Source organism: Rutidosis leptorrhynchoides, chromosome 2 (genome assembly GCF_046630445.1).
Source record: "Rutidosis leptorrhynchoides isolate AG116_Rl617_1_P2 chromosome 2, CSIRO_AGI_Rlap_v1, whole genome shotgun sequence".
Classification (NCBI taxonomy): Eukaryota; Viridiplantae; Streptophyta; class Magnoliopsida; order Asterales; family Asteraceae; genus Rutidosis; species Rutidosis leptorrhynchoides.
The window spans coordinates 482,085,290-482,101,912 of record NC_092334.1 but is presented as its reverse complement, the minus strand read 5'-3'; the positions used below and the strand labels follow the sequence as shown (position 1 = coordinate 482,101,912).

At 30.4% G+C, this 16,623-nt stretch overlaps 2 protein-coding genes across 2 annotated transcripts; both read left to right on the top strand.

Annotated features, from left to right (window-relative positions):
• Window positions 1-9,015: 9,015 nt before the first annotated feature.
• LOC139889435 (uncharacterized) lies at window positions 9,016-9,681 on the top strand. Its single transcript, XM_071872389.1, has one exon. The coding sequence runs from the start codon at window positions 9,016-9,018 to the stop codon at window positions 9,679-9,681; it is 666 nt and encodes a 221-aa protein (XP_071728490.1).
• A 323-nt stretch (window positions 9,682-10,004) lies between these two features.
• Window positions 10,005-16,024, top strand: LOC139889433 (uncharacterized). The gene is made up of 2 exons (XM_071872388.1): window positions 10,005-10,676; window positions 15,983-16,024. The coding sequence occupies exons 1-2, from the start codon at window positions 10,005-10,007 to the stop codon at window positions 16,022-16,024; spliced, it is 714 nt and encodes a 237-aa protein (XP_071728489.1).
• Window positions 16,025-16,623: the final 599 nt, after the last annotated feature.

Below are 16,623 nucleotides of genomic sequence, written 5' to 3'. Positions count from 1 at the left end.
CATATCATTAAGTATATTAACAATGAACTACATATGTAAAAACAAGACTACTAACTTAATAATTTTTAAACGAGACATATATGTAACGATTATCGTTGTAAAGACATTTAATGTATATATATCATATTAAGAGATATTCATACATGATAATATCATGATAATATAATAATTTAAAATCTCATTTGATATTATAAACATTGGGTTAACAACATTTAACAAGATCGTTAACCTAAAGGTTTCAAAACAACACTTACATGTAACGACTAACGATGACTTAACGACTCAGTTAAAATGTATATACATGTAGTGTTTTAATATGTATTTATACACTTTTGAAAGACTTCAATACACTTATCAAAATACTTCTACTTAACAAAAATTCTTACAATTACATCCTCGTTCAGTTTCATCAACAATTCTACTCGTATGCACCCGTATTCGTACTCGTACAATACACAGCTTTTAGATGTATGTACTATTAGTATATACACTCCAATGATCAGCTCTTAGCAGCCCATGTGAGTCACCTAACACATGTGGGAACCATCATTTGACAACTAGCATGAAATATCTCATAAAATTACAAAAATATGAGTAATCATTCATGACTTATTTACATGAAAACAAAATTACATATCCTTTATATCTAATCCATACACCAACGACCAAAAACACCTACAAACACTTTCATTCTTCAATTTTCTTCATCTAATTGATCTCTCTCAAGTTCTATCTTCAAGTTTTAAGTGTTCTTCATAAATTCTACAAGTTCTAGTTACATAAAATCAAGAATACTTTCAAGTTTGCTAGCTCACTTCCAATCTTGTAAGGTGATCATCCAACCTCAAGAAATCTTTGTTTCTTACAGTAGGTTATCATTCTAATACAAGTTAATAATCATATTCAAACTTTGGTTCAATTTCTATAACTATAACAATCTTATTTCAAGTGATGATCTTACTTGAACTTGTTTTCGTGTCATGATTCTGCTTCAAGAACTTCGAGCCATCCAAGGATCCGTTGAAGCTAGATCCATTTTTCTCTTTTCCAGTAGGTTTATCCAAGGAACTTAAGGTAGTAATGATGTTCATAACATCATTCGATTCATACATATAAAGCTATCTTATTCGAAGGTTTAAACTTGTAATCACTAGAACATAGTTTAGTTAATTCTAAACTTGTTCGCAAACAAAAGTTAATCCTTCTAACTTGACTTTTAAAATCAACTAAACACATGTTCTATATCTATATGATATGCTAACTTAATGATTTAAAACCTGGAAACACGAAAAACACCGTAAAACCGGATTTACGCCGTCGTAGTAACACCGCGGGCTGTTTTGGGTTAGTTAATTAAAAACTCTGATAAACTTTGATTTAAAAGTTGTTTTTCTGGGAAAATGATTTTTATTATGAACATGAAACTATATCCAAAAATTATGGTTAAACTCAAAGTGGAAGTATGTTTTCTAAAATGGTCATCTAGACGTCGTTCTTTCGACTGAAATGACTACCTTTACAAAAACGACTTGTAACTTATTTTTCCGACTATAAACCTATACTTTTTCTGTTTAGATTCATAAAATAGAGTTCAATATGAAACCATAGCAATTTAATTCACTCAAAACGGATTTAAAATGAAGAAGTTATGGGTAAAACAAGATTGGATAATTTTTCTCATTTTAGCTACGTGAAAATTGGTAACAAATCTATTTCAACCATAACTTAATCAACTTGTATTATATATTATGTAATCTTGAGATACCATAGACAGGTATACAATGTTTCGACCTATCATGTCGACACATCTATATATATTTCGGAACAACCATAGACACTCTATATGTGAATGTTGGAGTTAGCTATACAGGGTTGAGGTTGATTCCAAAATATATATAGTTTGAGTTATGATCAATACTGAGATACGTATACACTGGGTCGTGGATTGATTCAAGATAATATTTATCGATTTATTTCTGTACATCTAACTGTGGACAACTAGTTGTAGGTTACTAACGAGGACAGCTGACTTAATAAACTTAAAACATCAAAATATATTAAAAGTGTTGTAAATATATTTTGAACATACTTTGATATATATGTATATATTGTTATAGGTTCGTGAATCAACCAGTGGCCAAGTCTTACTTCCCGACGAAGTAAAAATCTGTGAAAGTGAGTTATAGTCCCACTTTTAAAATCTAATATTTTTGGGATGAGAATACATGCAGGTTTTATAAATGATTTACAAAATAGACACAAGTACGTGAAACTACATTCTATGGTTGAATTATCGAAATCGAATATGCCCCTTTTTATTAAGTCTGGTAATCTAAGAATTAGGGAACAGACACCCTAATTGACGCGAATCCTAAAGATAGATCTATTGGGCCTAACAAACCCCATCCAAAGTACCGGATGCTTTAGTACTTCGAAATTTATATCATATCCGAAGGGTGTCCCGGAATGATGGGGATATTCTTATATATGCATCTTGTTAATGTCGATTGCCAGGTGTTCACCATATGAATGATTTTTATCTCTATGTATGGGATGTGTATTGAAATATGAAATCTTGTGGTCTATTGTTACGATTTGATATATATAGGTTAAACCTATAACTCACCAACATTTTTGTTGACGTTTTAAGCATGTTTATTCTCAGGTGATTATTAAGAGCTTCTGCTATCGCATACTTAAATAAGGACGAGATTTGGAGTCCATGCTTGTATGATATTGTGTAAAAACTGCATTCAAGAAACTTATTTTGTTGTAACATATTTGTATTGTAAACCATTATGTAATGGTCGTGTGTAAACAGGATATTTTAGATTATCATTATTTGATAATCTACGTAAAGCTTTTTAAACCTTTATTGATGAAATAAAGGTTATGGTTTGTTTTAAAATGAATGCAGTCTTTGAAAAACGTCTCATATAGAGGTCAAAACCTCGCAACGAAATCAATTAATATGGAACGTTTTTAATCAATAAGAACGGGATATTTCACCAGTTGCTCATGTGCATACACAAAATTGGTTTAGCTGAATCAATAGATAAACGCTTACAGCTAATAACTAGACAATTGATAATGAGTACAAATCTCTCAATATTTATATGTGGACATGTAAATTTACATGCTGCGACATTAATTCACATTATACCATGTGGAAGTCGTAAATATTTTCACTTAATACTTGATTTTGGCCAAGAGCCAAATATTTTCTACCTTAAAACATTGGTTGTGCAGTGTATGTTCCAATTGTATCACCACAACACAATAAAATGGTTCTTCAAAGAAAGATGATAATATATTTTGGATATAAAACATCTTCAATCATAAGATATATTGAACCCATGATGGGTGATGTTTTTACAACACGTTTTGCTGATTGTCATTTTAATAAAACATTATTCCCTAGATTAGGGGGAGAAATAAAAATAAAAAATAAAATGATGCTTCATGATGTGAACATCAATTAAGGTATATTGAACTCGCACAAAAGAATGTGAAACGAAAGTTCAAAAATAATGCATATGCAAGAACTTGCAAATTAATTACTTTATACATTTACAGATATAAAAAAGTGACTAAATCATATATACCAGTGATAAATGCTCCAGCTCGAACTGAAATTCCAAAAGCTGGCAATAATGTCACTGTTGAGTCTTTGCCACGCATCAAACGTGGAAGATCAATTGGTTCCGAAGATAAAAATCCTCGAAAAAGAAAATCAGCTGATAATGAGGTAAGAGAAAGTGTTCAAGAAGAACCACAAATCAATATTCCTTCTGCAGAGGATATTGATAAATGTAAATACTAAAATTGCGATAAATTATGCAATATTATGGAACCGAAATGAAACTAAAATCTCTATGAGATATTTTCATATAATGTTACAATGACATCATGAATAAAGATGATGATCTGGAACTAAAATCTGTCATTGAATATACAAAATGGACATGATTGAGCTCAATGGAAAGGAGCAATAAGAGCTGAATTAGAATCGCTCGATAAAAGAAAAGTTTTCGGATCAATCGTTATCACTTTTAAAGATGTGAAACGTATGGGATACAAATGAATTTTTATCCGAAAAGAAATGTGCAAATGAAGTTACAAGGCAAAACTAGACTTGTAACTCAATATTTCCCACAAAGACCAGAAATGAATTAGGAGGAAAAATTATCCTCCTGTAATGGATACAATTACTTATTAGATACTTAATCAACCTGGTAGTTATTTAAATGCATCTCATGAATGTTGTTTCTACTTATCTGTATAGATCACTTAATAGTGATATATATGAATATACCTAAAGGGTTAAGGTATCATAAGCATCTAATGTAAAACCCAAGGGAATATATTCCATTAAATCACAAAGATTTCTAAGTGGGTTTATACAAACGGGACGTATGTGGTATTACCGATTAAATGACTACTTGATAAAAAAAAGGGTATAAATATAAACTTATTTTGCACGTATGTTTTATAAAAACAATGTTCGGATATGAGATCGTAGTTGTTTATGTCAATGTTCTTAACATCATATGAACAAATAAAGAGATCTATGAAATCATTCAACTTCTAAAGAATTATTTTGAAATGAAAGATCTTGAAAAAACCAAGTATTACCTTGGATTGCAAATTGAGCATATGCCTAATGGTTTACTTGTACATCAAACAACTTATACCGAAAAGATTTTAAAACATTTTTTTTAAAGACAAACTCATTGTTGTTAGATCACTCAATATTGACACTGATCTATTTCATCCCTGCGAAGATCATGAAAATTTTAACAGATCGGAAGTTCTATATTTTAGTGCAATTGAGGTTCTTATGTATCTTATAGATTATACAAGATCTGACATTTCTTTTGCAGTTAATTTGTTGACAAGGTTCAGCTCAGCCCCTACCAAAAGACATTGGAATGGGATCAAACAAATAGTTTGATACCTTCGGGGAACTACTGATTTATAATTATTTTATTCTAACAACTCGAAACAAGATTTGTTTGGTTATACAGATGCAGATTATTTATCATTCTACATAAAGCTAAATCTCAAACTGGATATGTATTCCTAAATGGAGGCACCGCAATATCATGACGTTCTCAAAACAAACACTTGTTGCAACATCATCAAATCATGCCGAAGTGATTGCATTACATGAAGCTACTCGGGAATGATTTTAGTTAAGATCAATGATACAAATCATTATTGATTCTTGTGGACTAGAACGCTATAAAAGCGTAACAACTATCTATGAAGATAATACAGCTTACATAATACAAATGAAAGAAGAGTATCAAAAATGACAGAACAAAACATAAATGCTGATGAGGCGCTAAAGCTATAAACGGTCTTAACGGTCATAAGTTTGATGGAAAAGAATGGTATATTGGTAAGGCTCAGAAAAAGACTGAAAGGGAATAGGAACTGAAACAACGGTTTGAACAAACCATGAAGGAGACTGTAGACAAATCACGAGGGCCAAACTTGTACATAAAAGATTTAGATGATACAGTTTCAGATGAAAACCTCAGATTTTTCTCATATACTCAAGATATCGTAAAAGACAACCAGATTAAAATGAGATACGTTCAATCAACAACTCTGCTGATCTTTATACCAAAGCACTGCTAACTGCTATTTTCAGAACACACGTTCATAATATTGGCATGATGCATGTTCAGAAGATGTAACAACTCAGGCGTTGCCTACTTGAGGGGGAGTCAACTTTATGTTGCACTCTTTTTCCCTTAGCTAAAGTTTTATCCCAATGAGTTTTCTTTAGCAAGGTTTTTAACGAGGCAGTACTAGTTATTCTTTAATAAAATTGTCATCCAAGGGGGAGTGTTATAAAATATCTAGATTGTGTTATAAAATATCTAGATTGGATGTTAATTTTATTATTATTATATTTCTTGCATAGTAATATTTTATACTATAAATAGACATGTATGGTAACCATTTAAGGTGCACCATTTTCTCTTGAAATATCAATATCAATATTTCTTCTCTCCTTCTTCTCTCTTTTTCTCTCTTTGTTCTTATAACCATTAAAGGTAGTTATAAGCCTACTGAATTATAACAAAAATCATATTTTCATTAATTTTATAAATCCAACACAATTATCTTGCATCCCCAAAATACCTTTTAGCACTAGCCAACAAATAATAAGTAATCCTAAATTTCTAACATAAACAAAATGACACAAATAGCAAACAAATGCTCCACAAATTTATGATATTAGTATCCAAAAATACAAAGTATGTATATGTCTGTATATTTTATCATAATTTTCAAATAATCAAACTGAAATTTAACTATAATTTCCAACTTCGAAGCTTTTAAACAATTTGCGCATATGCAAAAATCAAAACCATTAAACCATCCATTAAAACTTCCAAAAACTTCAGCAAAATCCACGTTAGAGCTCCGTATGTCAAAATCGGAGTCACCTGCCGGCAAGGCCGGTCCTATGTAATTTGATGCCCCGTGCGCGATGGTAAAAAGGGCCCTCCCTAATTTTTTTTTAACAATTACGTAATACAGAAGATAATAATTACTATCCTATGGAAACTACCTATATGCATAACTAATTAATTAGACATAGTGGGAGAAAGTGGTGTTCGTGCATGACATAAGATATAGTTACTAGCTTTTCACGTCCACTTCCTTTCTATTTCGGTAACTGCTACTATTACTAGTTACTTGGCTATTGAGGTGTGGGCTTCTGTTATCAATTAAACCACGTATAATTACAACCGTATCAGTTCTCCACCAAATCGTCCCACACCATGACATTTTACTGTATTTTTTATGTTTATTTAAACAAAAATAAAATTTATCATTAGTAGGTTGGATGAGGTAAGCATACAACCAATTATATCGCACCTACCTAAATGTTGAAGGCTTGTAAAAGTTTAGGGTCCACGTGTTTGGATAGCTACAATATATCCACATACATATATAATTGAATTATAAAGTAATGTTTTTTTAATCCCACATCGCCAGGGAAGTAAAAAAAGATAGATTATAAAAACAGAAGTCTTGAGATGTAATTCAAAAAAAGCAATTATGGGCTTGATCTCTTAATACCCAATCTATTTCTGCCATGATAAGTCCTTGGACTAAAACTTGTGAGTTTTGAAATTATTGTGCCCTAAAAAATATGGAGCCCTGTGCAGGTGTGCATGTTGCACTACCATTGAGCCGGGCCTGTAATGGAAATTGGTTTTTTTATACGTGGTATCCAAACCGATGGTAATTATAAAGTAGAAACATCAAGTGAAAATAATGAAATAAAAGATTTAAAACAAATGATACGAACTCTAAGTCAACGAATTTAATGAATAAACTTAGTAGTATAGTTTTTAGTAAATTCAGAAACATAACTCCTAAAATAATATATATTGAAACACTAGAATTAGAATTAGAAGTAATTAACCATGAACATAAAACTTATCAACTAGAATATATAAAGGCTGAAAATTACGATAAAAATAAACTCAAAATATTATATTCTAAAATATCTGAAAAAATTAAAAAAGATGAAGAATTATCCATAGTTGATTATTATAACAACGAAGCAAGAAAAAGATTTCAGAAGAAAATATGGAACCAACAAATAAAATTAGACTTAAAAAATCATGAGTTCTAAAAGACAAATTAGTTGTTCGTCAAAAAATTCAGTACTAAATTCCATTATAAAAAATTATTGGAAATAATTTCTAGAATGTATAAAAATATTGAAGAAATAAAAAACCTTAATTAAAGAAAAATCATATCCATATTACAGACATATAGAAAAAATTAAAGATCTAGAAACACAGATTCTTTTTTACAAACGAGCTATTAAATCTCTACATATAATGATTAAAGACCATTCATCCACGTTGTCATATTCAACTTGTTAAAAATTCATAGATTTATCAAATATTAAAATTGGAAAAGAAGGAATCACATCCAACAAACCATTTATACCATTTAATCAAACACTTTTCGAAATACCAAAAAATTTACCCGATGAATCAATTTACAAGATTGATGTAGAAAATATTTCAGAAAAACCTATAGGAGAAAAAGTAGAAACATTAAACTCCACATTAAATAATATTATAGAAATTCTAAGTTTTCTAGCGTTAAGACAACTTTCAGAAATAAAAGAAACAATTTTAGAAAATATAAACAAAATAAAAATAGTAAAACAATACACTAATCATGAGCATGCCAGCACAAGTGCTATAAAATATGAAGATACATAAGAGTTTTATGCAGATCAAGAAGAATCGAGTTCAAGAAAAAGGCATAAAATAGTACCACCTCTTCGCATAACATAATAAAAAAGTTTTACCATGGATTCTAAAATTCAAATGAATAATTTTTTAAATAAACTTTGGAAGAATCTTATAAATGAAAGCTGGGGAAGAATTTCACAATCAACTAAAAATATTGAAGAATATGAAAAATATCTTGAAGAAGAAAAAGACGCTGAAGGCATAGAACTTTTATCATCTATTATTAGCATACACAAACAATTAGTAAACAGCTCTTTAAAAAATATTAAAGAAATTTTAGCAAAGCTAGTAATCTGTTAAGCACACATTGCTTTGGGCAAACATTCTATGCAAAATCTATCTTCAAGTAATATTCATTACGAATTATAAGCTCGATGAAAACAAGATTATATTCATGAAAACAACTCTTTTGAGTATATGAAAAGCAAACAACTCTTACGAGTACATGAAATAGCTTTTTAAAGTAAAAAGCACCAAAAGCATACAAAATATTTCTGCAGGTATTTCAACAATGGAAGCAGTCATCAAGCAGATGATCGGGAATGGTTAATCTTAACCATTATCTTTATGGTCAAACAGCAAGTCTAAATGCCATGAATAGGATGAAAAGTATTCTCTCTACAACAGAAAAAGAAGATAAGAAGAAACCATTCACACACAGTTTTCAAAGGTTATGGGATAACCTTGTGAATTACAACGAAAATTACCAACAATGATGTTCTATCCCAAAAATAGGAAAACTGGCCCTAAAGCAGTTTTCTTTCTAGAAGCATCACCATTAACAATATCAGAATATTTCGTCCATGGATTAATTGATACCTTATATATCGATGGAAGAACACTTCATGAAATCAAGGAACTCCCTCAAAGAATGCAAGAAGCAATAACCAGATACAGAGACAATTTTGCAAAAGAAAGGGAAATATTTCTTAGAATGCATTCAAGCTACCAAATATTTAACGAAGACCAACAGTTACTTGTCCCATCATTTACAATAGCATATCTCGGAGTAAGCAACGGTAATTATCCAACAAGAGACGAAGCATTAAAAATAACTCCAACAATCGATCATCTGGTATCATCACTAGAAGGAGTTTATTTCGGATCCTTAAAAATAGGAAATGGCCAACAACAGCAAGAAAATGTGAGAATCAATTACGTTCACAAAAATGTCTTAATCTACTCAAGCACTATTGAAAAAATTGATGAAAAAGGTCTCAATCTAATCAACAATTTTGAAGAACCCTTTGAAGCATTCACAGGACAACTTTCTGCTCTCCCAGTAGATATAAAAAGGTGTTTATGTAAACAGATATCCAGGGCACCAAGGCACAGTTGCGAATACTGTCAAGAAGAAGACACATTCCTAGCATCATAATTTCCAACTCTTGTCATTTTCAACGTGGGAGGGATGTAGTCTAAAGATAAAAAAATTTTGTTGTAATTCCTCCTCCTCCCCCTGAAAAACATTCATGAATTCATACGCTTCATCAATATTTACATCTAGTAGATATTAATCGGATCCTCACGATCTAAATTAAATCAAACACTTCCGCACTAAGTTGAAACGTCGTTTTGATCCTGGTATCAGAGCTAGCAGCACGATTCAAGAAAAGCAGTTGCACCTTCAGAATTCTGCATCAAAAGCAATCAAGAAAAAAACACTCAGGTATACTTACAAACTTATTCTTAAATAACAAAATGACTAAAACTCAAGAGGAAATATCTAATGAAATAATAGAAGATATTACCACTATTAATGATATCGATGATGAATCTGGTTTCATGGCTGATATCATGATAAACAGAAAAGCAATAAGAAGAACAAATTTTACATTATCTGAAAAACATAACTTTGATAATAATAGAAAAATTAAAGATATTTTCTCAAGAAAAAATATTACTTATTTTGGAAAAATGATCGGAGAAGAACCTGTACCTATTGAGCAAACAAAAGGAGATATATTAATTCCTATAATCAACAGAAAACAAATAAGAGATAGAATGAAACAAATGAATGAAAAAGATAGAACTAAAATAGCTTATGTACACATATCAACCATACAAATTATATTCAAAAGTACCTTCATGGAATGTAATACACCTATTGAACTAGAATTAAGAGACGATAGAATAATTGATAAACATGAAAGTATAATAGCAAAAGGAAAAGGAAATTTAGCTGAAGGAAAAATTAAGTTCGATGTAAACATTCAATTAGGTTTAAGTCTGAAAGATAAAGATCTAAATAAAAGCATTACAATAAGATATGAATTATTGAGAAGAAATTTTATGTATAAAGGAAATCACCCTTTTACGGTTACATATCAAATTAATTATGCATTAACAAACTCTCATCACAGTATTACTTTTAAAACTGATGATAGAATATATATAGATAAACTTTTTGAAACTCTATTAAGCCTAGAAACACCAAAAGTATTTACTAGCCAAAGATATATCGAAAAAGGGAAATCAACTTTAGAATTACCATCGGTTTGGATACCACGTATAGAAAAACCAATTTCCATTACAACAGGTGAAACATCTAGTGAAAATAATGAAATAAAAGATTTAAAACAAATGATACGAACTCTAAGTCAACGAATTTAAGGAATAAACTCGGTAGTATAGTTTTTAGTAAATAGAGAAACATAACTCCTAAAATAATATATAGTGAAACACTAGAATTAGAATTAGAAGTAATTAACCATGAACATAAAACTTATCAACTAGAATATATAAAGGCTAAAAATTATGATAAAAATAAACTCGAAATATTATATTCTAAAATATCTGAAAAAATTAAAAAAGATGAAGAATTATCCATAGTTGATTATTATAACAACGAAGCAAGAAAAAGATTTCAGAAGAAAATATGGAACCAACAAATAAAATTAGACTTAAAAAATCATGAGTTCTAAAAGACAAATTAGTTGTTCGTCAAAAAATTCAGTACTAAATTCCATTATAAAAAATTATTGGAAATAATTTCTAGAATGTATAAAAATATTGAAGAAATAAAAAACCTTAAGTAAAGAAAAATCATATCCATATTACAGACATATAGAAAAAATTAAAGATCTAGAAACACAGATTCTTTTTTACAAACGAGCTATTAAATCTCTACATATAATGATTAAAGACCATTCATCCACGTTGTCATATTCAACTTGTTAAAAATTCATAGATTTATCAAATATTAAAATTGGAAAAGAAGGAATCACATCCAACAAACCATTTATACCATTTAATCAAACACTTTTCGAAATACCAAAAAATTTACCCGATGAATCAATTTACAAGATTGATGTAGAAAATATTTCAGAAAAACCTATAGGAGAAAAAGTAGAAACATTAAACTCCACATTAAATAATATTATAGAAATTCTAAGTTTTCTAGCGTTAAGACAACTTTCAGAAATAAAAGAAACAATTTTAGAAAATATAAACAAAATAAAAATAGTAAAACAAGACACTAATCATGAACATGCCAGCACAAGTGCTATAAAATATGAAGATACATAAGAGTTTTATGCAGATCAAGAAGAATCGAGTTCAAGAAAAAGGCATAAAATAGTACCACCTCTTTGCATAACATAATAAAAAAGTTTTACCATGGATTCTAAAATTCAAATGAATAATTTTTTAAATAAAGTTTGGAAGAATCTTATAAATGAAAGCTGGGAAAGAATTTCACAATCAACTAAAAATATTGAAGAATATGAAAAATATCTTGAAGAAGAAAAAGACGCTGAAGGCATAGAACTTTTATCATCTATTATTAGCATACACAAACAATTAGTAAACAGCTCTTTAAAAAATATTAAAGAAATTTCAGCAAAGCTAGTAATCTGTTAAGCACACATTGCTTTGGGCAAACATTCTATGCAAAATCTATCTTCAAGTAATATTCATTATGAATTATAAGCTCGATGAAAACAAGATCATATTCATGAAAACAACTCTTTTGAGTATATGAAAAGCAAACAACTCTTACGAGTACATGAAATAGATTTTTAAAGTAAAAAGCACCAAAAGCATACAAAATATTTCTGCAGGTATTTCAACAATGGAAGCAGTCATCAAGCAGATTCAACATCAATTACAACAAAAAAGAGAACAGATTCAAACAACTCAATGACAACTATCAATTTTTCAGAGGGAGGAGGAGGAATTACTAGAAACCTTAAACATTTTAACCCAACATAAAACAGTCAAAAAAGAAACCCCAGAAAAAATCAATGAAGAATCACCTTCATTAACAACACCCTCATCATCCACATCAACACAAACAACAAATTCACAAACACCACATAAACCAACTATCACTAACTTAGAAGAACCAGAAACACCCAAAAAACAAAGCTGGTATGAAATGACAAAAGAAGAAGAACAATCTCAACAAACATCGTATCCAGAAGAACCAAAGAAAAAATGGTATGTCATTTTTGACGGACCATCCAAAAGAATATACAACAACTGGGCAACAGCAAATCAGTTTATATTAGGCAGAAGCGTAAAACATAAAAGATACAAAACTCTAGAAGCAGCAAAGGTAGCATTCAATGAAGCATATAAAACAATAGCAACTCGGCCAGCCAATGAAGCAAAACGTTCAGGATCGGGAATGGTTAATCTTAACCATTATCTTTATGGTCAAACAGCAAGTCTAAATGCCATGAATAGGATGAAAAGTATTCTCTCTACAACAAAAAAAGAAGATAAGAAGAAACCATCCACACACAGTTTTCAAAGGTTATGGGATAACCTTGTGAATTACAACGAAAATTACGCAACAATGATGTTCTATCCCAAAAATAGGAAAACTGGCCCTAAAACAGTTTTCTTACCAGAAGCATCACCATTAACAATATCATAATATTTCGTCCATAGATTAATTGATACCTTATATATTGTTGGAAGAACACTTCATGAAATCAAGGAACTCCCTCAAAGAATGCAATAAGCAATAACCAGATACAGAGACAATTTTGCAAAAGAAAGGGAAATATTTCTTAGAATGCATTCAAGCTACCAAATATTTAACGAAGACCAAAAGTTACTTGTCCCATCATTTACAATAGCATATCTTGGAGTAAGCAATGGTAATTATCCAACAAGAGACGAAGCATTAAAAATAACTCCAACAATCGATCATCTAGTGTCATCACTAGCAGGAGTTTATTTCGGATCATCAAAAATAGGAAATGGCCAAGAACAGCAAGAAAATGTGAGAATCAATTACGTTCACAAAAATGTCTTAATCTACTCAAGCACTATTGAAAAAATTGATGAAAAAGGTCTCAATCTAATCAACAATTTTGAAGAACCCTTTGAAGCATTCACAGGACAACTTTCTGCTCTCCCAGAAGATATAAAAAGGTGTTTATGTAAACATATATCCAGGGCACCAAGGCACAGTTGCGAATACTGTCAAGAAGAAGACACATTCCTAGCATCATAATTTCCAACTCTTGTCATTTTCAACGTGGGAGGGATGTAGTCTAAAGATAACAACGAATATATTAGTGGACCCCAGTGGACCTCATCAATAATGTAACATTATGTAACGTGTCCTTGTAAGTATTGTATGTAAATAAGTGTGTTTAATGTGCTGGCCATGTGGGCCATAGGAACCAATAATGTAAGATAACGTGTATGATTTATGTTTAAAGTTAAATAAGTGCGCGGGCCACAGAAATAATGTAAACGATCAATATTGTAATCGATCGTAGTGCGTGGGTCCCAGAGCATCTGCAAATAGTATTATGGCTCGCCTATAAAAGGAAGCCTCGGTTGTCATTTGTAATCAGGTTAAGTTTGATAATAAACCTCACTGGTTTCTTTCTATTGAGTCTTTTAGATTCTGAATAGCAGAGCCCCCGTCGTTGAGTCTTAACCGATTCTGAATAGCGACGCCTATCCAAGCATTATATATTTGTTGTTTAAAAGCACAGTCGAATATAATCCATTCAATATATATTCATTGTTTCAAAACACTTTGAATATAATCCTTCAATTATCATTCACTAAAACAATTACTCAATTATGTATTAGGATAATCAAAGTTAGGCAACTATCACTATCATATTTCATTCATGAATTCATACGCTTCATCAATATTTAAATCTAGTAGATATTAATCGGATCCTCACGATCTAAATTAAATCAAACAATTCCGCACTAAGTTGAAACGTCGTTTTGATCCTGTGGTGGATGTAGACTAAAGATGGATGTACAATAAAGATAACAACGAACATATAAGTGGACCCCAGTGGACCTCATCAATAATGTAACATTATGTAACGTGTCTTTGTAATTATTGTATGTAAATACGTTTGTTTAATGTACTGGCCATGTGGGCCATAGGAACCAATAATGTAAGATAACGTGTATGGTTTATGTTTAAAGTTAAATAAGTGCACGGGCCACAGCAATAATATAAACGATCAATAATGTAATCGATCATAGTGCGTGGGTCCCAGAGCATATGTAAATAGTATTATGGCTCGCCTATAAAAGGAAGCATCGGTTGTCATTTGTAATCAGGTTAAGTTTGATAATAAACCTCACTGGTTTCTTTCTGTTGAGTCTTTTAGATTCTGAATAGCAGAGCCCCTGTCGTTGAGTCTTAACCGATTCTGAATAGCGACACCTATCCAAGCATTATATATTCGTTGTTTAAAAGCACAGTCGAATATAATCCATTCAATATATATTCATTGTTTCAAAGCACTTTGAATATAATCCTTCAATTATAATTCACTAAAACAATTACTCAATTACGTATTAAGATTATCAAAGTTAGGCATATGTCAATTATAGAACCAAAGTTAGACAACTATCACTATGATATTTCATTCATGAATTCATACGCTTCATCAATATTTAAATCTAGTAGATATTAATCGGATCCTCACGATCTAAATTAAATCAAACAATTCCGCACTAAGTTGAAATGTCGTTTTGATCCTGGTATCAGAGCTAGCAGCACGATTCAAGAAAAGCAGTTGCACCTTTAGAATTCTGCATCAAAAGCAATTAAGAAAAAACACTCAGGTATGCTTACAAACTCAAAACTTGAAATATGAGTAATATTGAAGAACAAGTTGAAACTTTAACCAAACTAATGGTAGCTTTAGATATACCTGAAACAAACAAAGAAGCATATATAATATTTGATTATAGTTCAGAAGAAGAAAATCCTTATACACAATATAATTTTGCTCAAAAACGGAAAAAATCTGATATTGAAGAAGAAAATTTAAGACAATTTGATTATAAGCCACCATCACCAACTGAAAATTATTTATATCAACAAAATATGATAAGAAGTAAAATGAATAAATGGGAACAAATACCACCACAGTACATACCTAATGTACCTATAATAAATACTAACGATGAAATTTTAAATATTGACTGTGAAACGAATATAGAAGAAAGAATACAAGATTGGTATAACAAAATGAGCACACAAATTCAACTAACTAATGAACTAAAAGAACCCTCACCCATAGAATTGTTAAACATTATAATTCATAAAACTTCAGGAAATGTCTTTAGATATTTAGAATCTTGGACTGTTGAAGAAAGAGCTATGGTAGCATCAATCGATGCTATAACAACATTTGAAAGTATCGTAGGAAAAATTGTCCAAGAATTTACAGGAAGGAATCCCAAAGTTGAGGTTTCTAATGAATTATTTAGAGAAATAGCTTTTTGGCATATAACTAATTTAAAAATATGCAATATGTACTACCTTGAACCTTTCATATGTGAATTCTCTGAGCAATATTACAAATTAAGTGCCTCACAAAAGAAAATAGCACTAGATATGTTTTTTAACAAATTACCTTAATCAGTTGCCACAAGAATTAAAGATGACTACAACACTAGAGATAAGTCAAAAATTGAAGATAGTCTAGGAGCACGGATTACTGAAGTAAAAACTTGGATGAAAAGTGAATGTTTAAAAGAAAAAGCTAGAAGAGAAGCACATGTAAAACTATATTGTAATATTCAAAGTAACCAAGTTGGAAGATATGGCTGTGAGAAGCCTAAAAAATGGAAAAAGAAACCATATAAATCTAGGTATAAGAAATCTTATAAAAATAATGAACAAAGATATTTTAGAAATAAAAATCAGCACAGACAAAAATATCCGAAACAAGAAGATTCTAAAGAACAATATTGTCCATCTAAGAAAAAAGACTGCAGATGTTGGCTATGCCATGAAATAGGACATTACGCAAATAATTGTCCAAAAAAGGAAGAAAAGAGAGAAACAGAAATATTAAAAATCGCTTATGACCTA